This window comes from Gymnodraco acuticeps, unplaced genomic scaffold, assembly GCF_902827175.1.
Source record: "Gymnodraco acuticeps unplaced genomic scaffold, fGymAcu1.1, whole genome shotgun sequence".
Classification (NCBI taxonomy): domain Eukaryota; kingdom Metazoa; phylum Chordata; class Actinopteri; order Perciformes; family Bathydraconidae; genus Gymnodraco; species Gymnodraco acuticeps.
Window position 1 is genome coordinate 251556 of NW_022990700.1, and position 25339 is coordinate 276894.

The 25339-nt window shown below is 40.5% G+C and overlaps 3 protein-coding genes and 1 long non-coding RNA gene across 6 annotated transcripts; 1 reads left to right on the forward strand and 3 right to left on the reverse strand.

Moving 5' to 3' along the window:
• Window positions 1-1069: 1069 nt before the first annotated feature.
• On the forward strand, window positions 1070-11299 carry LOC117556019 (soluble guanylate cyclase 88E-like). 2 transcript variants are annotated; one of them, XM_034231154.1, is made up of 19 exons: window positions 1070-1170; window positions 1317-1514; window positions 1706-1846; window positions 2368-2507; window positions 2667-2801; window positions 3229-3352; window positions 3436-3555; window positions 3673-3757; window positions 5792-5878; window positions 6601-6718; window positions 7314-7443; window positions 7638-7784; window positions 8379-8525; window positions 8604-8760; window positions 8839-8948; window positions 9043-9132; window positions 9728-9874; window positions 9987-10121; window positions 10587-11299. In XM_034231154.1, the coding sequence occupies exons 2-19, from the start codon at window positions 1395-1397 to the stop codon at window positions 10713-10715; spliced, it is 2262 nt and encodes a 753-aa protein (XP_034087045.1). In that variant the 5' UTR covers window positions 1070-1170; window positions 1317-1394; the 3' UTR covers window positions 10716-11299. The 2 variants fall into 2 exon arrangements, with proteins under 2 accessions (XP_034087045.1, XP_034087046.1); XM_034231155.1 differs by having other exon boundaries at window positions 1111-1282; window positions 1377-1514.
• Window positions 11300-11581: 282 nt separating this feature from the next.
• LOC117555981 lies at window positions 11582-12496 on the reverse strand. Its single transcript, XR_004570481.1, has 2 exons — window positions 12404-12496; window positions 11582-12080 (listed from the first exon to the last, which is right to left on the reverse strand). It is a non-coding gene; the product is annotated as an uncharacterized LOC117555981 (long non-coding RNA).
• A 1903-nt stretch (window positions 12497-14399) lies between these two features.
• Window positions 14400-20231, reverse strand: arl3l1 (ADP ribosylation factor like GTPase 3, like 1). The gene is made up of 6 exons (XM_034231162.1): window positions 19990-20231; window positions 18927-19070; window positions 17617-17733; window positions 17128-17178; window positions 15046-15231; window positions 14400-14881 (listed from the first exon to the last, which is right to left on the reverse strand). The coding sequence occupies exons 1-6, from the start codon at window positions 20005-20007 to the stop codon at window positions 14834-14836; spliced, it is 564 nt and encodes a 187-aa protein (XP_034087053.1). The 5' UTR covers window positions 20008-20231; the 3' UTR covers window positions 14400-14833.
• Window positions 20232-20951: 720 nt separating this feature from the next.
• Window positions 20952-23483, reverse strand: LOC117556024. 2 transcript variants are annotated; one of them, XM_034231161.1, is made up of 8 exons: window positions 23444-23483; window positions 23195-23249; window positions 23009-23074; window positions 22847-22885; window positions 22629-22652; window positions 22278-22532; window positions 21983-22081; window positions 20952-21130 (listed from the first exon to the last, which is right to left on the reverse strand). In XM_034231161.1, exons 2-8 carry the CDS (start codon window positions 23244-23246, stop codon window positions 21054-21056), a joined length of 612 nt encoding a protein of 203 aa, XP_034087052.1. In that variant the 5' UTR covers window positions 23247-23249; window positions 23444-23483; the 3' UTR covers window positions 20952-21053. The 2 variants fall into 2 exon arrangements, with proteins under 2 accessions (XP_034087052.1, XP_034087051.1); XM_034231160.1 differs by having other exon boundaries at window positions 22278-22652.
• Window positions 23484-25339: the final 1856 nt, after the last annotated feature.

Genomic DNA, 25339 nt, shown 5'->3' on the forward strand with positions numbered 1-25339 from the left:
CACACACACACACACACACACACGCACCATTTATATCTCTCTTCTCTAAAGCACTGTGTAACTGCTCTGCCACATGTACCAACACGTCGCCATGTGTTTGCAACAAAATGTTATGGGAGCTGCTCTAAAATTGATGAGGTCACTGCGATCACAGGATGTGATTCAGTTTAGCACTTTGGGGTCAAAGGTTAAACTTTGTGGCAGTTTGCTCTTCTATTTTTGATGGTCTGAGACCTTTGACGTCCTTTTCTTAAACACTGCTGTGAGTTTTGGACATTCTACACATCTCTGTTATTCAGCAGTGCAATGGATGGTCATACAAAACACAGTGTGTTTGCTATTTTGTTTTCTTGAATCCTTGGCCTACCAACAGCCTACCAAGCTGAAGTTGTGAATTCTGTATAAACTCACATTTTGTGTTGCACTAGAATTGATGCCCTTTAACTTTATATTTGGCCTTTTTGAACTCGAGTAAGTCTTTATAGAGTAGCTTTCCCCCCATATAGTGATTCATTGAGCTCAGCAGGAGCCTGTAGGGGAAAAAAACATTTTCCTTATCTCTGTTGAGATTGGATATCGATTTAACACCTGCCCTGCTCCACAACACTACTATCCACCCCCCACCCAGTGGGAAGCCTCCCGGCCTTAGAAAGAACATGTGGAGTCATCCTGAGTCACAGAACATCATCTGCAGACACACAATGGAACATTAAATTGTTGCTGCCCAAAAAGAGTGTTTGCTTAGTAGAATAAGAGAGACCTCTTTGTAAAACAAAACCACTGTAGATTAGAAGCTTCCTTTAATATATAACATTTCAGCTTTTGTGTTGCGCTGCATCACACTAAACCTCAGTGAGTAGTCATTCCCATGTTATTCAAATCTGTGTCTTATCTATCTTGTTAATTGATAATACATTACTAAAAAGTTTCTGAAGAAGGAATTAACAAGATGAACAAGTGTCATCTGTGTTTGAGAGGTTGGCCCCGCAGCGTGTTCGTGTCACCTAAGAGCACAGTCACCAGTTGCTGACAGCTGACACAAGAACAATAGAGACCCATTCATATTCAAGGCCTAGAGTGATCAGGGCACTTTTAAAACCGTTTGCACTGTTGGCCTTCAGATGAAACCTTGTCTGGCTAGCTAGTCTGAAAAAGTTTGAAACTCCACAGGTAGTGTTGAGAGCAAGAGAAAAGCCAACGCAGCACCTTACCGTGAATTGGCTTTTCAAAGCTTCACGCTTAAAGGAAAATGGATTAAAATTCAGCTTGCAGCACTGCAAAAGTAATCATTCTAAACTCTTTTTATTCGCTCGCAGGTGCCTTTCAGAGTACTGTTGGAAGTTAATCAGCCGGTGTGCCGTCTTGACATTTCTCAGTCAACCCAGAGAGACATAATGTACGGGCTGCTGTGTGAGAGTCTTCACGACTTCATCAAAGAGTCCTACGGAGATGATGTGTGGAAGCTGGTCAGAGAAAAAGCAGATGTCAGGTTACACTCGTTTGTCACCCACCAGGTACAGTTTCTGAAATGAATAGTATAACTCTGTATGTATGCACTGAATATTAATATATTTGGGAGCGCTTTGCTGTCAGTCTGCAACCTGTCTGCAGTTTGTGTCACTCTGCCTGCTTTTGTCCGATGTTTCATAGTCCTGATGTCGAAATGAAATATTTTATATGATAATGTCTATATGTGTGTTTTCAGGTGTATAGTGAGAGTGTGATTCCCCGTATTGCAATGGCAGCTAGTGGAGTGACAGGCACGCCCTACAATGAGCTGATGAACTCCTGGGGTGTCTACTTCTTGGGCTTTGTTGGGAAGTATGGCTATGACAGGATCCTCAAGGTGAACAAAATCAGAAATGTGTTGTCTTTTGGTAGATGTGTGAGGAAATTATTAAATACCCACTGAGCTCTTTATCCCTAAAACTTCTATTTTGCCAGAAGAAGTTTGTTTTAAAAGATATGCTTAGTCTTTCAATATATAATGCTGTCTAATTATTGAAGAATATGTAAGGCATGCACAGTCCACTCAGAAAACAATCTAAATCACAGCTGCAAAGTGCTAAATATCCTGACTTTTTGACAATGTATTGGTCAAGCTCCAAAATGCTCATTCTAAATTGGAAATGGTTTGTCATTAAGTGCAAGACAAAACACTCTGATGGCATCCTCAGGGCGTTATTTTCTTTAAAACGTTCTACAGGACCAGAGGACATTGTACAACAGTTTATACACGCTGAGTCATTCTCTCCATAAAGAGTAAACTGACATTGTCCTTGAAAAATGGTCTCTTTAAAAGTAGTATAATAAAAAAGGCGAGGCAACTATCTTATACATGACCTGCCACTCTTATGTCTGGTTCAGGTACTGGGCCGTCATGTACGTGACTTTGTCAATGGCCTTGATAATCTCCACGAGTATCTGCGCTTTAGCTACCCCAAGGTGCAGCCTCCAACCTTCTTCTGCCAGGAGGAGTCAGCCACTGGAGTCACCCTCCACTACAGGTCTGATGGGAGGAGGGTGGGGGGCGGGGGGGGGGGGGGGGGGGGGGTCTACAGACTATCAAGCATCAGTTATAACAATAGGAGACGAGAGCAAACAGAAAGAAAGATGTTTGATTTTTTTTTTGGACTGATTTTTAATTGACTTTCTCTGACTGGCAGGAGTAAGCGCAAAGGTTATCTGCACTACGCCATGGGTCAGCTGAGGCAGATGGGGAAACAGTTCTACGACACCGACATACATGTGGAGGTGCTGTCCGAGCAGATGTTAGGAGACTACTCCCATGTCACTATGAGGTACGCACACATTCAGCCAAACATACACGCACATACCCATCCACACACACACGCTATGCTGAATGGCCGATACTGGTACTAGTTACTTCTCAGAAACCTAAAGTTTGTACTCAGTAGTTAAAAGTAGCCACACCTGGGATAACCACTATAGTACAATTGATATATTAGTACTATCAATCTTATTATGAATATATAATAATACATCAGAGGGCCGATAATTATTTTCCTACAGAATGAATACTTTTACTTTTGAGTAACTATTTACTGATAAAACGTGTGCACTTTTACTCAAGCTATATGTATTGCTTGTAGCAGAGTATTTTCACTGTGTTGTGTTGATACCTTTACTTCAGAATACTCTCTCCTCCTCAGTTTGTACTTAACTTTCAATTCAAATTAAAAAACAAATGAATCTGAATGTGCACAGACTGAACTTTGATAACTCAGCCTACCGCTACATCATGAAGGAGGATGAGGAAGAGCAGGATATTTTGCCCATAGCCTCAGACTTCTTCTTTGAGGTTTTCCCCTTCAACATCGTCTTCAGACAGGTAAACCTTTTAAATTACATGCCTAAACTCAAAATGCAATGACGCAATAAATAAAAAATGTCTGCATCTCCTGGTTTCTTCAGGACATGGTGGTGCATAATGTTGGCTCAGGCCTGTCCACAGTCTTCCCTGATCTGGATGGGAAGAAGATCACTGATGCCTTCTTGCTGGCTCGCCCCCTGGTGGAGTTTACCTGGAACATGGTGAAGCATCACTTTACATTGTTTAACTGCAGCCTTCTGCAAATAAACAACACACATCAGCTTTATACAGGAAGTTGATGAGTGCTGATAATATTGACTTAATAATATTGTACACAGATCATCTCCCATCCCAACAACCTCTTTGAGATCATGTCCAAGGAGCCTGTGAAGAGAGAGAGGAACCTTCATAACCGAATACAGAGTAAGAGTTAGACCAGGGGTCTGCAACCTTTTTGACCAAAAGAGCCATTTGGCTCCTTTTTAAAACACATTTTTTTGTCTGGAGCCGCAAAACGTATTTCATAGCTTGATAGCTTATAAAGTTGTATTTATTGTTATATCAGACAGTGTTTTTGCATTTATTAGGCTATTTATTACATTATATAAAACTGTTAACCTCTAATAAGAAACAAAGAACTCCTATAAGGAGAATTACAAATAATACACAGGCCTATTTTAAAATAAATTAAACACAGCACTTGGGGAGTCCTCTGCACATTTGAATGAAAAAATATATAATTAAAATGTGCCCACTTTGAAATAAATAAAACATATAGCTGCACCCTAAAAAGAGTTAAAGGTAAGGTAGGTAAGAATGGAGAAACCAGCTCCAGTTATTTTAGCCGGGCCGGCTAAAATGATTGGTCGTGCTTTTTACAGTTGCTACGGCTTTCAGAGATACATTTTGTTATGTATTTATTGTCAAAGCATTTAATATATTCATTGCTATCGGGACGTTAAGAGCATTCCATGGAATATAACAAAAAGTGTTTTTTGAAATAAATTACATACCCCATTGAATTATGACTGAAGATCGTCAGCTGTCTTCCTCTCCCGTGTTGTTCCTCGATACGTAAAGGCTGCACCACCGTTGACAACTTCTCTCTACATATCAAACATACCGGTAAACCAGCATCGTTTGCTGTGAAAGCATATAACCAGGGCTGCACATAACTGGTGCGCAGGCGCACCCCCCGCCAAAAAAGAGCACCGGATCATTTGAAAAAAGGCGCATTGGCGCACCAACATTGAGAGAGAGAGAGAGAGAGAGAGAGAGAGAGAGAGAGAGAGAGAGAGAGAGAGAGAGAGAGAGAGAGATAGAGAGAGAGATATAGAGAGAGAGAGAGAGAGAGAGATAGAGATGAGAGAGAAAAGAGAGAGAGAAGAGAGAAAAGAGAGAGAGAGATTTGCGAGTTGCATAAGAACTGGTAAGATAGCAGGGTTTGCTGTGAAAGCATATAACCAGGGCTGCACATAACTGGTGCGCAGGCGCACCCCCCGCCAAAAAAGAGCACCGGATCATTTGAAAAAAGGCGCATTGGCGCACCAACATTGAGAGAGAGAGAGAGAGAGAGAGAGAGAGAGAGAGAGAGAGAGAGAGAGAGAGAGAGAGAGAGAGAGAGAGAGAGAGAGAGAAGAGAGAGAGAGATGAGAGAGAAAAGAGAGAGAGAAGAGAGAGAGAGAAAAGAGAGAGAGAGATTTGCGAGTTGCATAAGAACTGGTAAGATAGCAGGGTTTCCCACACATAGACTACTTGGGCGGGCCGCCCAGGTATATTAATGGCCGCCAAAGTATAATTCTAACTCTGTCCACGCAGAATTAAATCCTGTGTTCCTCCGGTACTTTTCTTTGATGTATCCATAGTTCGCTCATCGAGCCGGGGGTCAGGTTATTCGCCTGCAAAAAAAGGCGCTAGCGCGGGACCGTAGCAGGATGTGACGCATATTTTAGTTGACCTAATTAAAACCGTTTTGTTTTTTATTTATGTGTCACAGTATCACCTCAAAATACAAGATACGAAACATTTTCAACCATGCAACAAAATATAAATAGTCCTACAAATACTTTAATTTTATTTCCTTCTTATTTTTGTCTAAACTCAAGGGAGCCAGAGCAGAGGGCTTAAAGGGCCGCATGCGGCTCGAGGGCCGCGGGTTACCGACCCCTGAGTTAGACCATGAAAGACACGCTTAATTTCAGTTTCATTCAAAGAAGAGCAGGTATGGGGTAAAGTGGATGTCTGTTCTCGTATGAGAGCTTGAACACCAACATTTACGTTGAAGTCTACTGAATCGAAGTTCAGAGTTAAGTAGGTCATGTAGTTAGAGAAATGTAAATGTTTTATGTGTTAATTCAAATTGATTTAGTGGAACTGATCCCATCCCTAGTTGTCAAGGGGTAGAGGGTGTGAATATTAATGTTTCTGCATCTGACAATTTTCGCTGTTTTTCCAAAGATTCTGACTATGAAAATGCCAATCGCTCTGCTGACGTAGATGTGGAGCTCATGGCTTTCCATTCCATCATTGAAGAGGATTACAAAGGTCATGACAATTTTTATAATCTAACAAAACACTGTGAGACCTGGACCTACAGGTGCTTACTATGACAAAATAAAACCAATTAAAGACACATTAAGAATACAAAAAAACATCACTTTTCTAAGATAATTTGATGTTTTGGAAAATAAACATTCTTGTGTCCTTGGTGAACTTCCTTCTTAGTTGACAGGAAGGTCAATACTTCTCTCATGTACCTTCAATATGGAGCTGGATCAAGCAGCAGGTTAGCTTAGCTTAGCATTAGCTTGGGAATGAGTCCAAAGGTAATACAACCCTGCTTACCAGCCCCTCCAAAGCTTTATAATAAACATATTAAATCATTCTTCTTTGCAAATAAAAATAAATAAACTTGCCTTGCAAAAACCATAGTGAAAGTGAGAACAATGTATGAGGTCATGGGGAGGTGGGGTGGGGGTTATGTACAGGACTCCCTCTTGGCTTGAAGCAAAGCCCTATGAACAGCTGCCGGCTCCGGCTTCATAAAGATAAAAGAGAGGTGTTGATCTTCTCATTTTCTATTGAGTAAGTGATTAAGTGTACTGTATCTCCTGCAAAACTTTAAACTATTCTCAATTGAACAAAAATCTACTGCCAAATACATTACGGTGACATTACCAGAGTGCTGTTATTATCTACTGCTGATATTTAAACAAAACACCTCTCTAAATGTTTGTCTTGTTGGCATTTCATCATGCCCCCTGTAGACGCTAACAGTGCTAATGCAATGGAGAGCTTGGGAGATGGGAGCCGCTGCCTAAAACTGAAAGGACAAATGAGATACATGCCAGAGTGGGAGTCCATCATCTTCCTGGGAACCCCTGTGTAAGCACCCCCCCCCACACACGCGCACGCACACGCACACGCACACGCACACGCACACACACACACAGATCTTTATTAAAACGCCGCAGTTGAAAAGTAAAACATTCTAAAAAGCAGCAAGAGCTAAACTGAATTACGAGGCTGGAAATAAAACCCTGGGCAGTGAATCAAATCAGGGGGCCATTCTAACAGCACTTACCATGCATGAAATGAGCTGCTAATTAGCTTGTAATCAGACAGTGCAGCTCTTGTGAGCCTAATGGGAACCCATTTGCAACCAAGAGTGTTTTCCAGCGAGTACATTACCAAAACATCTCCCTCCTTTTCTGTAAACATTTTGTTTTGCAAGCACATGCCCTTATGCATGTGTTGACAAAATTAGCACTATGTAAAATGCCACATCACATGAATTAATAATGTATACTTAAACTAAAAATAAGATCCATTACAAATACTGTATTTTAATGACCCAACGTTTTTTAATCAATACCGCTATTTCAATATAGGTTCAGTATTATATTACCACATATCATAAGCATCATCAATGTTGTAATTGGCCTTTCCTTTTCCTTTAACTGTCTGTTCGTGTGTGTAGGATGGAAAGTCTGAGTGCTATGTTTAAGACGGGGCTGTACATCAATGACCTGAGCATGCACGACTCCAGCAGAGACCTGGTGCTGGCGGGGACGCAGCAGTCAGAGGAGCTGAAGAGAGCTCTCATACAGGTTCACTCTGCCGACGTGCATCTGCATTTTATACGTGTGATCATCTCACTTGACGCTCTGCATAATGCAAAGTTGTTCTGAAGCCCTTCTTTCAGTCTGGCAGCCACAAGTCAGTCACCACCCGCAGACTTGAGATGAAAGAAAGAGATGCAAACTAAAAGTGTTATTCTGTCTTACTCCCCACTGTGACACAGGAGCAAAAGAAGTCGAGTAAGCTGGAAGAGAGCATGAAGATGTTGGACTATGAAATGAAGAAGACTGATGACCTCCTGTACAGGATGATTCCCAAGCCAGTGGCTAAAAGACTGCGCAAAGGAGAGCCGGCTGTGAACACTTGTGAGGTCAGGAATGTAAATGATGCCACTCTGTGTAAATAAATACACTGTTCACCTGTGATTTAACACCACAATCTACCAAAAACAAGACAGTCTTTCTTTGAAACAATGTAATAGGAGATTGATACCGCTCTCATGGCTTTACAGAAAGTATGGAGGCAAGCTTAGCAAGAAACACTGTAAACAGGGGGAACAGATAGCTTGGCTTTGTCCCAAGGTAACAAAATCCTGCTGTTTGGCAGATTTTGTTATCTTTGGACAGGGCCATACAGTATGTTCCCCACTGTTTCTAGTCCTGCTAAACTAAGCTGAAGCTGTACATTTATACTCATTGTACAGGCACGAGAAACATGTAAATATCATACTTCTCAAATAATCTTGAACCCAGAAGCACCAAATATCTAAAACTTTGGCTCGATTGTTTGATTAAAAGTTAAGTCCTGCATCAAAGGGTAAAAACTGTTTTCTTCCTTCATTTCTGAATCTAAGAACTATATGAACTATATGAGTGTGTTCAGTCAGCAAGTCGCTATGTACCATGGTACATAGCGACTTGCTGACTGAACACACTCATCAACTCCCTTATGTCTTTTCTGCCAGGTGTTCCCAGATGTTACCATTCTCTTTAGCGACGTTGTTGGATTCACTCGCATTTGCAGCCACATCACACCAATGCAAGTTGTCTCCATGCTGAACACCATGTACACGCTGTTTGACACGCTCAGCGAGAAGCACCGCGTCTTCAAGGTTTGTGCGTGATTTTAGTTTTATCACACTTTGTATGTTAGAGCTGCTGATACAAGCTGCCGTTCTTTACTTATCTAGGTTGAAACTATTGGAGATGCATACATGGTTGTGGCCGGGGCTCCGGAGAAGACCAAGTATCATGCTCACAACATCTGTGACATGGCCCTGGACATGGTGCGCTCCATAGATCACCTGAAAGACCCGTCCAACGGCAACCACATACAGATTCGTGTTGGTGCGTACAACGAGTGTGGATCTGTTTGTGTGTCTGTGTTTGACTTTGAGTGTTGTAAGCTTGTGGTTCTGGTTGCAGGGATCCACTCAGGAATGGTGGTGGCGGGTGTGGTGGGACACAAGATGCCACGTTACGGTCTCCACGGTGACACGGTGCACACTGCATCTGCCATGGAGAGCAATGGAAAGGTAGGGAAGTTATGCCTAATGTACATATGATGACTACAGTCAAGAGTTTCTGTGATTTTGTTTTAATTGCCTGGTCTTCCTTTATCTCACTCAGGAGATGCACATTCAGCTCAGCAGCGCCACCTACGAGCACCTGAAAGGAAGTCACTTTATTTTTGAAAGGAGGGGCACCATAACCATTAAGGTCAAGAGTCAAAACTGTAAACTACACTCGCCACATTTGATTGATCTTACCCATCCACTATGACAACGTGTGATAATATGATTTGGTGTCGAACATATGAAGAACACACAGCAGCGATCTAAACATTGAAACTGTAAGCTGTGTTAACGGAATAGTTTGTGCATCAGCAGTCAGACATAGTAAACATTTCTGAATCTAAGAACTATATGAAATAATAATAACCCCCAATGTTTGGCTCTGGGGAGTCTACACAATTAGTATTCAGAGCTGGTAATTGCTGCTTGCTTGTTGATTTGTCAGTCTATTTTATCGCTGGGTCTGACTCTGAGGCCGTACGTTCAATGATAAAGCCAGCAAAGTGACTCCTAAAGGTTCCTGAGGCAGCTGATTACAGGTGCCAATTTCGAGTTAGCAAGAGCGACTCATTTTTCATCAGGGAATTCTGATTATTGGAAATCTGCCACATGCCATTTCCCTCCTCTCTATAACAGAAATGGTGCCTTCCAGAATGTGTCTTTGAATATTTGCTTGTAAGTCAGTCCCCTTTAAGTCCAAACCTGAATCTTAACGTTTATCACTCTCTGTCTATTTTTAGGGGAATGTTGAAATTGAGACCTACTGGCTGAAAGGACAGAGGGACAAAGACGGGAACGCTCAGGCGGCGTGTCCTCAGTTTGGGACCCAGACCATCAGCAATGCCAACATCTCCGGCCCTGAGGCCAGAAGAGATGAGGAGGGAATGGTAATGATTAAACCAAGACATCCTTGAATGGTTAACACTCTAATTTGCTTCATTGCCACCATCATTATCATCCTCTCTGATTCCCTGAGTCCCCTTCTGTCTTTACCCCCAGGGTCCCACATTGGTGGCAGGGCGGGACAAAGATGATGTGAAGTCTATTCGCTCTCATTGTATCAAGATGGAGATTACAGGCCATTCTCTGGGGTCCATGGAGGAGCACCGTGTGGAACAGATGCCGGGTCATAAGGTGAGTGGGATTTAAAGATTCAAGGCTTTTATTGTCATGTGTACATAGCTACAGTCTAGATATCAATGAAAATCTTAGGTCACAGGCTCCTCCGACAATGCAACACAATAAAACAAATAAAATAGAATATAAATATTGCAAGGAGAATCTATATACAAGTAATTGGAATATGATATTAGATAAATAATTTGTAAGTTGCAAACTGATGATTGTTATGGATGTTCTTTCAAAAGTTCAGGTGTTTAACAGTCTTATGGCCTGTGGGATGAAACTGTCCCTGAGTCTGGTGGTTTTAGACCTGATACTGCAGATTTATAAAGACTCATAGATTCGACAATAACTTCTTTTGAATGTTCTTCTAATCCATACCCTTCACTCGGTTGATCTTCTCTATTAGTGCCATTGTTATTGGTGCGATAAGACAATCTGTTCCTTCCCCAGTCTCACTATAAGAATGCTTTGCAGGACGGCCTCCAGGACGCTCACCTTGAACTGAACTCCCCTGAGTCCAACGGCAGAGACTCCATCATTGAGTCCCCCGACAGCTCCTGTGAATCCCCCTGCTCCAAGAGTGCCACGTGCGCCATGTCGTGAACCCAACGCATGCTTGCTGAGGCTCTAACCAGTACTTCAGTTAAATGTTACGTTTCTACAACTCTCTGAATGTCAATGTCTTATGACAATTTGTTTGTATATGGCCTAGTCTGTAATGCTTGAAAATGTTAGCGGCCTTGCGTGGTGTTATGTTGCACAGTGAAATCAACAGTGCTTAATTTGCTCTGACAATACAAAAATAAATCACAACATCATTGTTAATTTCACACTAGATCAGTTTAAGTGAGCAGCTGCTTATCCAATAATTACCTCACACGAGTCCATTCAAAGCAATTGTCTCTAAAAGTTTGTTGTGTACCCATAACATGTTTTTAAACCAAGAGTGGTCACTGCCACGCAGTTCAGATGGACACAAGCTCAGTAATATCTATTGTTCGGCTGCACATTGTACATTTGAGATCTCATTTCATCCTAGACATCACTTTGTACCTCTCCTCTATCCCTCTTCGCTTCTTCATCCCGAACGTCTAGATTCATTGTTCTATATCAGTCTCGTCAAATACACAGCCACAGCTCAATGTAAATGTTGTCAGCTCGGTGAAAATAAAGTGAGCTGAGCCGTGTGTGCATCCCTTTGTTATTGTTTGTCTTGTCACTCAAAGGCACTGGCATTCAGACTCATGGTTATACATTTATTTTACACTTTTCTTTATTGTACACATTTCTCTATGGAGATATGGATATGTTTATATTGTACCTGCACCCAATGCACTTGTATTTGAGCTTCAAAATGAATCATACTCGCATTTTTGCTGATTATCTTTTGTCATAAAACCCTGTTCCTCTTCAACCATGGCTCTAACCCACGGACAAATCAATATGAAATTCAATTTGAGAGTACAAGCAATGTTTCAAATTTCACACATGGTTTATGGAAGGTTAAAACTCTCTGCCTCACAGTGCACATACACTACTAGGACAGTGTGATGCTGACACAAAAACATTGATAGACAGTCGAATGGCCATTATTCTGGTCCAGCGAACCAATCAGACAATGTTCCCTGCTGATTGGTTATCAGAAGAACTGCACTTGTAGGTGGTGTCCTCGCGCTCTTGGCTGTATTCGTTGGCTGCGTGCGAGTCTTTAGGTATTGAACTGATGGAGCAGTGGAAGCAGAAGGTGTAGAAAAAGACGTGCAGGAGTAGGAAGCAAACAAGAGAAAAAATGATGACAATAAGGATGTTGTGCACTTGCATGTGCGCCTCCTCCCATGGGAGCAGTGTGGGGGTGGTCAGGAGGCCAGAGGTGGAGTTGTAACCGGGTGCAGGGGGTGTCATGGAGGGCAGGTGTGCGACTTCTGACATGATGGACATCCTTAGTGGCTTGAAGATACTGTGAAGCAGCTTTAAGGAGAAACACATATTGTAGTTTGGATTATAACAGACGTAACACTAATATTAATAGGACACAGGGGTCATTCTTTTATTAAAGTGGATTCAAATATGATATGTCAACCTGTGGAGAACATCAGATGAGAACAAAAGGATAACAAATAATGACTTTGATTGTATCTATTCTCCCTACAATAATAAGCCATGTTACACAAAATAGTTAGTCATCTAAGCAACAAAACTTCCCAATATGTTTAATTAACCTGCTGCTATTCACCAGGTTGATTACGTTTTTTTACAGACAGCCAAACACGGAGGTGTTTCTTTGTTCGTACCTGGAATGTGTTGCGGTCCAGTCTCTCTGAGCAGGTTTTCTTTTGATGAGCAGAGCTTGGGAAAATGAAAGAAATGGAGGACAAGAGAGGGAGGGCTGGACTACAGAAGAGAAGTGGCTGCCAGATCACAAATAACAGGGAGGGTTACCATGGCAACACCTGCGTAAAGGCCACTTGCTTGGAAGTGACATTATATCACATCACATAATATGAGGAACGTGTACAAATGGAGATATTAGGAGGAATTAACAGACGACAGATGAGTAATTGGTTTGAAACAAGTACAGAACTAAAGTTACAATATGTACACATAAAGTCTAGCTCAGGGGACAACTCATTTATGAGATACATATTTCTGTGACTGTGCAGAATCTTCTTGATCCGAGATGAGCTTTTCCGAACAAAATCAATGAAATTAAAGTGTGTCTAAACACTAATTTGTCAAGGGCGAAGCCTCCTCATCAGCGTTGCAGATCATCCGGCTCTCTCATACTGCCCCCTCTTGGTGAGAGAAGCAGCCCTGAACAACAGACTGATCTCAGCTCCTGTTCCGTCTGGTCCCTTTCAAACTGCCAGAATGATCCTTTAGTTCACGTTGTAATTGGTCTCGCACCCCTGCTGTGCTCGCTCACCAGGAGTTGATGACTAAAAAATGTTTTAGGACTTGCACCAAATTATAGTTGCCATGGAGATAGCTTGATGTTTTTCTTCAGCTGTTTTAGTTTTTTTCAAAACCACTCATAAATACCAGACAAAAGAGAAAAAATACACATTAGCATAATTTCATGTTGGGGGGCTGATGTGATTTCTGAGTGCTTTCAGATGGTTGATTAAAACTTCAGACAATATAAACTAAAAGATCCATTAAATCCAACTGCAGAGTACAGACAAAATGGCTGAATAGAGGACTAAACACCAAGGTCATTATAAAGGACAAATAAGTGAGAGGACCACAGGGCTGTGGGGGCCGTCAAGTGTGTGGGGGTATCTGACCAATGTTGACCTCTCCCACCCTGGACACAAACTGTTTGACCCGCTCCCCTCTGGCAGGAGGCTACAGTCCATCAGGAATATTAACAAGGCCCGGGACCCCCACTGTCACATGACTTCAGCCACTCTAGACATATGCATTACATGAATGCACTCTATGCAAACAATTTCTTGTTTTTATTTATTTCATTTAAGTATTGCCAGTTCTGCACAACCCTCAAATGTGCACATTTAGCTTCCTCTCATTCATTTTCCTTAACAATACTGCACATATTTTTTATTTTATTGTATTATTCTAAGTACTTTGCAATAGTATACTGCACATCGTTTTTTTGTATATCCAGATTCCATGTAAATAATTTTCTATATCTTAATGTATAATAGCTTCAATTGTTTTTATTAAATGTTTTGGTTGTTTTTCTTTTTACCTTCTTTAGCTGTGTTTATGTATGCACCATGTACACCAAGGCAAATTCCTCATTTGTATTCCTGCTGCGAGAACAAGCCAAGTACTCACAGCTGGACATCAGATGGCCAACTTCACATACAGCTCTACCATTTCTGCAAGAGGCACTGCATGCATACGTAACCTTTCCAGAATTAACATACAAAACAAACACTTTGAGAAAAGTCTCTGATGCTAATTACTCAGCCTCTCTGCGTGTCATTTCCTGCACTGTTTGCTCTGATGTGCCTTGAAGATTTGATATCTTGTTCTGCCATACAAGTGTATAATTGTGAACACTCTCTCCTGCTCTTGCTTTTCAATTAGTCTCTCTATCTCTCACTGTACATTGTAAGTGCTCGTCTTGGCAGTGTGAAAGAGCAAGTTGACAGCTGAGCAGGAGTATAACAGCTTGTTATTGTTCCTCTTGTCACTCAGGGATGTGTTGACATTTACAGCCCATTTGCATGTTTTCTGTCGTTTCCCTGACAGTTTTTAAAACAATTATTTGACCATTGATGGTGCATTTGATTGCTACATTGCAAAAGAAAAAGAAAATAGCAGAAATGACTAATTTTTTTATTGTCAAAAATCTCCAAACACATACTTTACACTCACACTTCACTTCTATGTAACTGACAAACCCCAACAGTTCTACATGGCTACACACTCAGATTGGTTTTCTTGGTGTTTCAGAAAGCACACAGACTCACCAGACAACGACCCTCGGGAAAGGGGGGGCAACAACATACATTTTTTGGACAGAACAATTACTAATAAGTGCCCAATTAACATATTGCAGCTATCATATGTTTTTAAAATGAGCTACATTTGCAAAACATTCATAAAAAGGACACAAATTGTAAAAACAAAATATCATTCAATCTGTGAGGGGAGAAGGACCTGCCATATGTGGGGTGTGGTGGTATTGAAAGAAGTGATGTCGTCTTTTTAATCCCTTATGTGATGCTGTTTCTCTGTTTGATGAGGTTGGTTCACTTCTTCTTATTCACAATGTTGTTGCAAATCCAGTTCATGCCATCCTGTCGAGGAAATAAAATGAAACCATCCAAATCAGTTTCTTAATTTGAAGATATAAAGCCTCAAAACCATGTAATTAAGCAAATAAAATACATAGTTTGTAGGGTCTAGAGTCTTTTATATGGTTCATTCGGATCCATCTGAACATAAATCAATAAAGACTGACCTGAACTCCCTCCCCAGACACAGCTGAGCACGCCTGAATCTGCCACTCCCGGTCCCGGTACGTGTGCAGGTTGAGGCCCTCTGCGACCTCGCTGGCCGGTGAGGATGTGGCCAGATCCTGCTTATTGGCAAAGATGAGGACTGGTACGCCTTTTAGGTTCTCCTCATCAATTAGCTCGGACAACTCCTGCACATTCACATACAATTGACTTTATTTTAATTTTATAAAACATAACAATGACTTACATATCTAATTAACATTATGTTGTACAGCTGTAATTCTTGTATGCGTATATATCTAGAAGTTATTAATCATTATTTTCATCCTATTTCACTATTTGTAAATCAGCCCACTGATGCTTAATCGGTTTAGTGACAACATACCTCATTAAATATCTATTATAATATAATGAACTTTAGGTATCCTAGTTTTGTTATGATTCAGAATGTACAGTGGGGCAAAAAAGTATTTAGTCAGACACCAATTGTGCAAGTTCTCCCACTTAGAAAGACGAGAGAGGCCTGTAATTTTCATCCTAGGTACACTTCAACTATGAGAGACAGAATGGGGGGAAAGAATCCAGGAAATCACATTGTAGGATTTTTAATGAATTAATTGGTAAATTCCTCAGTAAAATAAGTATTTGGTCACCTACAAACAAACAAGATTTCTGGCTCTCACAGACCTGTAACTTCTTCTTTAAGAGCCTCCTCTGGCCTCCACTCGTTAACTGTATTAATGGCACCTGTTTGAACTCGTTATCAGTATAAAAAACACCTGTCCACAACCTCAAACAGTCACACTCCAAACTCCACTATGGCCAAGACCAAAGAGCTGTCAAAGGACACCAGAAACACAATTGTAGACCTGCACCAGGCTGGGAAGACTGAATCTGCAATACAGTAGGTAAGCAGGTTGGTGTGAAGAAATCAACTGTGGGAGCAATTCTTAGAAAATGGAAGACATACAAGACCACTGATAATCTCCCTCGATCTGGGGCTCCACGCAAGATCTCACCCCGTGGGGTCAAAATGATCACAAGAACGGTGAGCAAAAATCCCAGAACCACACGGGGGGACCTAGTCAATGACCTGCAGAGAGCTGGGACCAAAGTAACAAAGGCTACCATCAGTAACACACTACACCGCCAGGGACTCAAATCCTGCAGTGCCAGACGTGTCCCCCTGCTTAAGCCAGTACATGTCCAGGCCCGTCTGAAGTTTGCTAGAGAGCATTTAGATGATCCAGAAGAGGATTGGGAGAATGTCATATGGTTAGATGAAACCAAAATATAACTTTTTGGTAAAAACTCAACTAGACGTGTTTGGAGGAGAAAGAATGCTGAGTTGCATCCAAAGAACACCATACCTACTGTGAAACATGGGGGTGGAAACATCATGCTTTGGGGCTGTTTTTCTGCAAAGGGACCAGGACGACTGTTCCGTGTAAAGGAAAGAATGAATGGGGCCATGTATCGTGAGATTTTGAGTGACAACCTCCTTCCATCAGCAAGGGCATTGAAGATGAAACGTGGCTGGGTCTTTCAGCATGACAATGATCCCAAACACACCGCCCGGGCAACGAAGGAGTGGCTTCGTAAGAAGCATTTCAAGGTCCTGGAGTGGCCTAGCCAGTCTCCAGATCTCAACCCAATAGAAAATCTTTGGAGGGAGTTGAAAGTCTGTGTTGCCCAGCGACAGCCCCAAAACATCACTGCTCTAGAGGAGATCTGCATGGAGGAATGGGCCAAAATACCAGCAACAGTGTGTGAAAACCTTGTGAAGACTTGCAGAAAACATTTGACCTCTGTCATTGCCAACAAAGTGTATATAACAAAGTATTGAGATGAACTTTTGTTATTAACCAAATACTTATTTTCTACCATCATTTGCAAATAAATTCTTTAACAATCAGACAATGTGATTTTCTTTTCTCATTTTGTCTCTCATAGTTGAGGTATACCTAGGAGGAAAATTATAGGCCTCTCTCATCTTTTTAAGTGGGAGAACTTGCACAATTGGTGGCTGACTAAATACTTTTTTGCCCCACTGTATATGCATGCAGAAATGACATCAAGCTCACCAGTCCCGTCTCTTCAAACCGCTTCTTGTCTGCACTGTCAATTACATAAATCTGAAAGTACAAATATGTTAGGATTATATTAACTGACAAGTAAACATAGACAATGAATGAAAGGACAGTTTCCTTTTGGCCTGAACTTCTAGTATAGATGCTGCACTACAGCAGCCAAACAGACAGTGTTAATCGAGAACAGAAGATACCCTTGCCATCTATTCAAAAATGTTCCACAACATTAATGTAAAACTTACTATTTACTTCAACAATATACAACTTTAGTGCTTAATTTATGCATGTATGATGTGATACCTTTCATGGATGTCATGGATTTGTTTTGCTTCATATTCTTTTGTGTTGTATTTTTAGTAAAGCCCTGTTTAAACGCCATGAGGACTAGAATCGTCTTTGGGGTTGCAAATACAGGATATAGCGTATAAAGGAAATGTCTCCCATGGGAAAATGTTGAACTGATTAAAACGTTTATTCACTCACCAACAGGTCTGTGTTTTCCAGGTACTTTTTCCAAAAAGGCCTGATCTTCCTTTGTCCTCCAATGTCCCAAACATTGAGTTTCATGCCATTAGAGGCAACACTCTTTATGTTGAAGCCCTGAAGTGAAACACAAAACTGGAGTCACTGTACTGTACATCACTGCCTTCAATTTAACACAGTTACAGTACGTAGCACCTGGAAAGCCTTGCAAATGGTTATGAAGCAATTCATTGAGCGGCAGTGTACTCTAGCACAGGTGTGTGTACTAAATGAATCACTGTTTAATCACTCTGTATTGTAACCTTGTTACGCTTCAGCAGGAGAGCAACAGGTGCTCTGGTCACTGTGTTAATCCAAAGCTGTTTTTCATAACAACGTTCCTTTTATTTAAGTTGACGAGATTGTATCACAACTTTATCCTAAGGGTCAGCGGAGGAGCAAATCTAAAGATAAGACTGGAAGGATCAAGTGCCGTGTATGTGTTTTGGTTAAGTGTGGTTTGGCTTTGTGGTGACTTGTCATGCAGGACTGCATGCTCTCTGCCTGATGAGCCTTCACACACATTAAGGACCAGGCCATACATCTGACCCATGTCTTGACTTGTGAGAGTAATGGAAGGGTATTAGATCATGTGATTAGATGTTAGACAATCACATCACAAGAGGGTGACAAGAAGGTTTTACTAAAACGAAAGGATCTTCCCTGAAAATGTGTTGAGAGCATGTCAATCAGGGAGGTAGTTTCCTGCCGAAAGGTTATTCCCTATATAAGACTTAACAGGATGATCCTCAAATCATCCTGTTGCTTGTTGAATGTTTTAATGTGTGTACTGTTAGCCCAATCATTTATTTCACAGTGTGTCAGAATGCAAAGGTCATCCGAATCCCATTACTTTAGCGACAGCGTGCACTGCTCCAGCGGGTCTCACAATATTAAATACAATCCCCCTGCCTTTTATAATGCTCTCTAACAGTGCCATGAAAATACAAAAAAACATTTGAAGAAACTTTCATTCACAGGAAAAGATTCAGGAAAAGGATTCAGTGAGAGCAGACAAATTGATATTTAAAGAGTGATAACTTGTTGGTTAAAGACATTTTGAGGATATTTTTCCTGGCAAATGCTCCCGTTATATTTGAAATACGCGACATCATCAACATCTGGTGATGATGTTTTTAAGCCGCTCAGTTGTTCATGGTGAGACAAATTAATTTAAAAAAAGGACACAAAACACATACTGCGAAAAGTGACTTTCCCTAAGGTTTTGATGTGTGTGTGTGTGAGTTTCATAACATATACATTCCCCTCACCTGTGTTGGTGTGATGGTGCTCACATCCTCAGAGGCGAGGCTCTTCAGCAGGGTGGTCTTGCCGGCGTTGTCCAAACCCAGAAGCACTATCCTGACTTCCTGCTCTGTGGATCCCTTCAGTTTCTCAATGACAGAGAGTAAGCCCTGCAGGTGGCGGAGGAGGGGTGGTGGTGGGAGAATAGAGGCGACCATAAACTTATTTCAACGTTCACTCAGCATATTTCAGTATTTGTTGAGTATCCTTTTCTTCTGGGAAAGTCTCAATGACATGTCATTTGATTAACCTTTTATTATGTTTTGGTTTAGGATAAAAAAGCATATGGGGTCAGCTATTTCAATATTATCTTCTTGGAACACCAGAATATTACTAGGAGAAAAATATAGTTACATTTTTCAAGGTTGCATTATTTCCTTGCAGTACTCTGAAACATCCAACCTAATACCTAATAAAAAGGCAGTTTTCAGAAAGACTTTACACCTGAAAACCGATCCTACTAACCTCTTTCTGATTTGAGGTCAAAGCACCTCTTACGTACAGCACTGTTGACTCTACACATGCGCGCCCAATTTGCTCCACCCACAAACCAGCACCTCCCTCTCTTCCAAATATATAGCCTCTATTCCTGTAAGCATCAATCTGTTGCTTTATTTAGAAAAAGCACTGGTCTTGATTAGAGCCTCATTCACAAAATGGTGTTCTTTTTAATGTGATTAGTCTAAAGCAAGGTTACGCAATCTGCCACACAGCTAACAAAGGAGACCCTATAGCTTTAAACACTTCCTTCAAAGTGATAGATACTACAGTGTATGTGTGATGAGTTGTACACAAAAGGGTATTAGAGGTGACATTTGGATTTATTACCATTTTATCAACACTATCTGACAAAATGAGCAGTTTAGATAATCCAACCATCATAGCAGAGCTGCATCACAACAGCTACTATATTCTGCCAAATCAAGTGATTGTTTCACACATTTGGAAACTTTGTATAATTACTTTGATAGCCACTTGTAGTTAGTTCCTAGTCAACAAATACTAAATATTACTAGTCAGGTCTCTTACCTTTTGAGCTTCTCCCATGATGGCGAGTTTCCTGTTACTAGACTGGAGGGCTGCAGCTACATCTCCAGTGAAGCTCTCACAGGTGTGTTAGCTTTCCAGTCACCCAGGTTAGCTATCTAGAAAAGGTACCAACAGCCTCTATCTTTTCCCTCGCTCTTCTCTCTAAACTTGAGTAGGTAAAGGGCTATGTGTGTATGAGATAGAAATGTCTACCTGGGCGTCAATAGCTCCTCTCTGCCACCTTGGAGTTAGCGAGGAGGAAGAGGGGGAGGGTGGATGTTACTGGGATTAGGAGGCCAGAATTAGCCCTAGTCACCCATGCAAAGGCCACCCCCCCCCATCTTTGTCCATCCCTCCATCTCCACTTTGCACTGGCTTTACCTGGATTATCCCTTAGCCACCTGCTATAGGAGGAAATGCTATAAACAGTTCTGATATACTCACACGGATGTTATGTGTAGAAAATAGAAACATGTTTGAACAAGTTGCCATATGGCTGATGGGGAAAACTTGCCTTTTATGCAGAAAAATATTGACCCTAAGAGCATGGACTGACAGCATGGAGTTTAAGGCATACACTTCAAAGGATTATGTCATGTAGTTTAACCAGGCAACTTACTTACTATTTCAGTGTTTGTAAATCAACCCTAAAATCCCACATCATCCATCTCTTGGGAGAGGATAGCATTAACATCTCATATATCCATTACATGCCAGCCGCTATTAAACTGCTGTGTGTGTGTCATCTAAAGTGTGTATTCCTGTAAGTAGAGCATTCAACAGGATTAGTTTGAGAGAGCCTGTCCTGTATCAAGATTAAAACATTTCTAGATGCTTTTCCACAACCGGTCAGAGGGCGGGGTTTACATGAGTGCTGTGTTGAACAAATCATCCACCCTGGTCTTGAAATGGCTATTCATAAACCCAGTAACGTCAGCTGATCACAGACACTTAGCCTTAAAGACAGAGATTAAATGGGTTTTATTCATGCATCAAATACAACAACAACAAACGATGAAACAATATGGCTGCTCTAGATCTAAGGTTAATAGACTGGTTGTCGTTTAGGATTCTCTTGGTGTGAAAGCAGCGGCCCTCTGCTCCAAGGTGGCCTTCTGCCTCATCCTCTCTCTGTGTTTAGCTGCAGAGAGAGTTCAAAGGTGTCATACTTTATACTTTACAATAATACAATTAAAATCTGTAGTTCAAAATTGAGTCATATGAAAAAATTACAGACAGTTTTGGAAGTACGTCGATTTGCATTTTTGCAGAGTTAGATGAAACAGCAATACCACATACATTTCTTAACTGTAAAAATGTTGCTTGAGTCGACAGCCGGTTAGCTTAGCTTAGCATTAAGAATAGAAAAAGAGAGAGAACGCTGGCCTGGCTTTGAGAGAAAAAAGTCCACCTCTGAGCACCACTTGAGCTAACTCATTAACTTGTTAGTTTAATTGTGAACAGTAAAAATACTGTACACAATAAATAAAAACTTCAGCGATTTCCAGTGCAGACCATTTAGTGGCAAGGGGTGGTAACGTCCACAATGGCTGCCCGACAACTTCTCCTGGCAAAAACCTCTGTAAAACTGCAACTTTGTTGGTCTTGAATTTGTGTACAGATTTAACAGATATAATGTGTTGATTGGAAGTACTTAGATGACGATTGGTTGAATGTGTTAGATTTCGAGGCAGCTTAGTTGTTTAGCTCTTTCCAGCATTTATGCTATGCTAAGCTAAACTGCCGACTGAAGCCTTATATTTTATAGACAGAAATGTGGGATAACAGTCTTCTCATAAATGCCTTTGCAAGAAGCAAAATAAGTGCAATATAAATACATATAATACTCCTACACTTTAGTTAACATAGTGCTGCATTATATCTATCATCACTCTTTTTTTAATAAAAACAATCTAGTTAATTGAATAAATAAAAAAAGAGATGCTTTAAAACTCCTGTATGATGCCAAAGATAACCTCAAATGAGCTCTTACCGTTGTCTCTTTTCAGCTTGAACTTCATAACCAGCCCCATAACCAAGACCAGGACCAGAGCGGAAACACCACAAACCACCAGTAACAACAGCGAATTGTCTGGATGAGGAAACATTTCATAAAAGGCAGGAAAATAAACATTCTATCAACAGTCATTGAGGTGTATTTATAACTATTCATATTTTAGCTAAATCTTTAAGATCTGTCATTTCAAATTCAGAAATTGTACGATGCAAAATAGTTATGTCTATGTCATCTGTGACTGTGTGATATAAACAGGGAGATGTCTACTTACTCTCTACAGTGACAACATGTGGCAGAGACTGATAATTGCCACACAAGTTCTCCATGAAGCAGATGTACGTGCCTGCTTTGTTTGACAACACCTTTTTGTCATGCAGCTCACTTTCGTTCTGGTCCTGAATTGTGACTCCATTAATCTTCCACCCAAATGTATGATTCACATCGGGAAGGTTATGGACACATGTTAGAATGAGGTCGTCGCCCTCCACAAGTTTGGAATCATTGCTGCTGATAGAAACCTGAAAGCCTGATGGGCAGGGTTCATATTTGAGGGGAATAACACAACTGTGATAGTGTAAGGTAATCAGATGATTGTTACTTAATGTGTTTGGTAAGAGGTTACCTGTTGTGCAGTTTGATGGAACATCTGATAATAGAGAGAATAGTAAACATGGAAATGAATACAGTCACATTCACATTTTATTCAAAAATAATGTTTTTAAAATATAAATAGACCCACACTTACTTATTCAACTCAATGAAACACGCATAAATACACCATATAAGAAGAATAATGAAACTTAAAAATGAAAAACATTTAAAAAGAAAAATAGCACTCACCACTGATGCACTGTGTTGCATTGCAGAGTTCACAAGGGTCTATAAGGAAAACAGAAGCGCAAAGCATAGGATTAAGAACATTTATCTTTGCATCTCAACTCACAATTGTTTGCCTATCTGTAGTCTATAAATAGTAAGAGGTTATTAATACTTCATTTTTACCTGCCCCTGTTGTTGTGGTGTTACATCTCAGACACACTTTATTAGCACAGGTGGAGGTAGCACCTGCTAAAATAAAAAATAAATAAAATGATATGTTTTGGGTGTAGAGCTAAACAGACATATACATTTATGATAAATAGGAATATAATATATATATATATTATATATTAAGAAGTGGCTCCTTACCTTTGATGAGATAACCAAGCAAAAGGTATAGGGTTACCCCTCTCACAACCATTCTCTGTTGGAAAACATAATTAAATTAAATAAGTTCAACAGTAGAATGAGATCAGGAACGTTATGAATAAAATAAAGCAACATTTAAGAAAAAAATAGGAATACAAAATGTCACAGCACTCACAATTCTATCATCTTGTGCATGATGTATAACATAATCATGAAGGTAGAAAATAATGATCAAAGGTTTGCCTTTACCTGTGGTGTGTTCTCTCCTCACTCACAGAGTTGAATGATGATCTGCTCTGTTTTGCCTAGCCTTATGGTCTTTGCTTCAGGAAGGCATGGCAGAGCTGATCATAAACACTGATACCAATGCAAATAAATCATTTCCTGGAACTTCATGGCGCAAATAATATCTCGGTTTGTATGTTTCATAGCTGGGAGTGACGGCCATGATGACTTTTAGACTGCTGGTGCTATACTTCTAATGGTGTGGGGTAACATTAAGGCTAAAATTAGGGGATTTTGACTATTACAAAAAGAATGTTGAAGGAGAAATAGAGAAATGGACATGTAATATGAAAGACAAAGACAGAGGTATGCTGAAGGATAACTGGTTATAAGCAAAACAATAATTTACTTATGCAAAGTCTAATGTGACACATACCAGAAATAACTTCGCTCAGAATAGATGGGTTTAAAGCCAATTTTGGGAGAGCAGGAAATTAAATATTTTCTATCATTTAAGTAATCAATTGCATTTATACATTTACATACAGTCTATGATTTATACACAGTATCATACACATTAGGTATTCATGCAGTGGCCAGTAGAGAGTGCTGATTATCCATCTAATTTCTTAACCCCCTTTAGGGTCTAGACCTAGAGGACTGGAGAATATCCCAGCATGCACTGGAAAATAAGCAAGGTGCACATTGGAGAGAATGGAAAACACAAACACCATCACACTCCTAACAGCCAAAGGCGGAGCAATTAGGAGTTTAATATAATCAAACCTGTGTGTGCTTGGTTCGTGGGAGTACAAAAGAGCATCAGAGAAAACACACATACACATCGTGAACATGCAAACTCTGCATGGTAAACAAAAAAAAAATGGTTTTGGGATTCAAATAGTCTCTGAGTCACTTTGACTCTCTTCTCAACATGTAATGTACTGGAATGAATATCAAGTTCCATACATAAAATAGGCTGGAAGTGTTCCCTCATCCATCTGTGTTTCCTGTTACCTTAACCTCAACCAAACCATAGCCTAACCCCATCCCAGTGATGAAGGTCAACAGTATTGTATCATAAGGGTAGCAGGTTTTGGGTAATATCAATCTGGATTGTGTGCTCATCCTGACTCCAACTGAAGTTATAATGTTTTTGATTCAAGGATTTCTTTGTGAGCATTGAGATCAACTTTAACCTGTTTTCTACTTACTTTTACATTGTTGTGTAGTTTTTAAGTTGATTACATTAATTGGTCAACCAAGTGAATACTATTACATAAAATAATCGTTATTCATTTCCCTTAATTAAATGGCAGCAGCTGCCAAATATTTCAACAAATATTCAGTTTATGACAGGATACAGGATCCACTCTCTGTGACCAAAACTCTGCAGCATCAGCTGCACTTTTGTTCTACACACTAGTTATATTGTAGCCTAAAAATGTATGTATTTTTGTCCTTTTCTTATCTTTCTATATTTAAGTTTTTATTTATATTTAAATACTTGCAGTACTTTGCCTGTATTTTTATTTCCAATCAGGGTTGCCAACTTTGGGTACCTGGCTGGAGTGAGATTTTGATATCATGGGTTTAATTACACATATGCGCACTAAATGCCTTGCCTTGGGTCTCGCCATGCTGCTTCCCTGATGGCTCCCACAGGATTGTAGCTGACATCCTCGTGGATTCATCTTCTTATTACAGACACATGCATTTCCTAACATTCGGTCTATATGCTGTAAAATGTATTATCTCTTCGATTTACACACGGCATCTATTGCACGTCTGTCCGTCCTGGGAGAGGGATCCCTCCTCTGTTGCTCTCCCTGAGGTTTCTCCCATTTTTTCCCCTTAAACTGTGGGTTTTTCTCTGGAAGTGTTTCCTTGTACGATGTGAGGGTCTAAGGATAGAGGGTG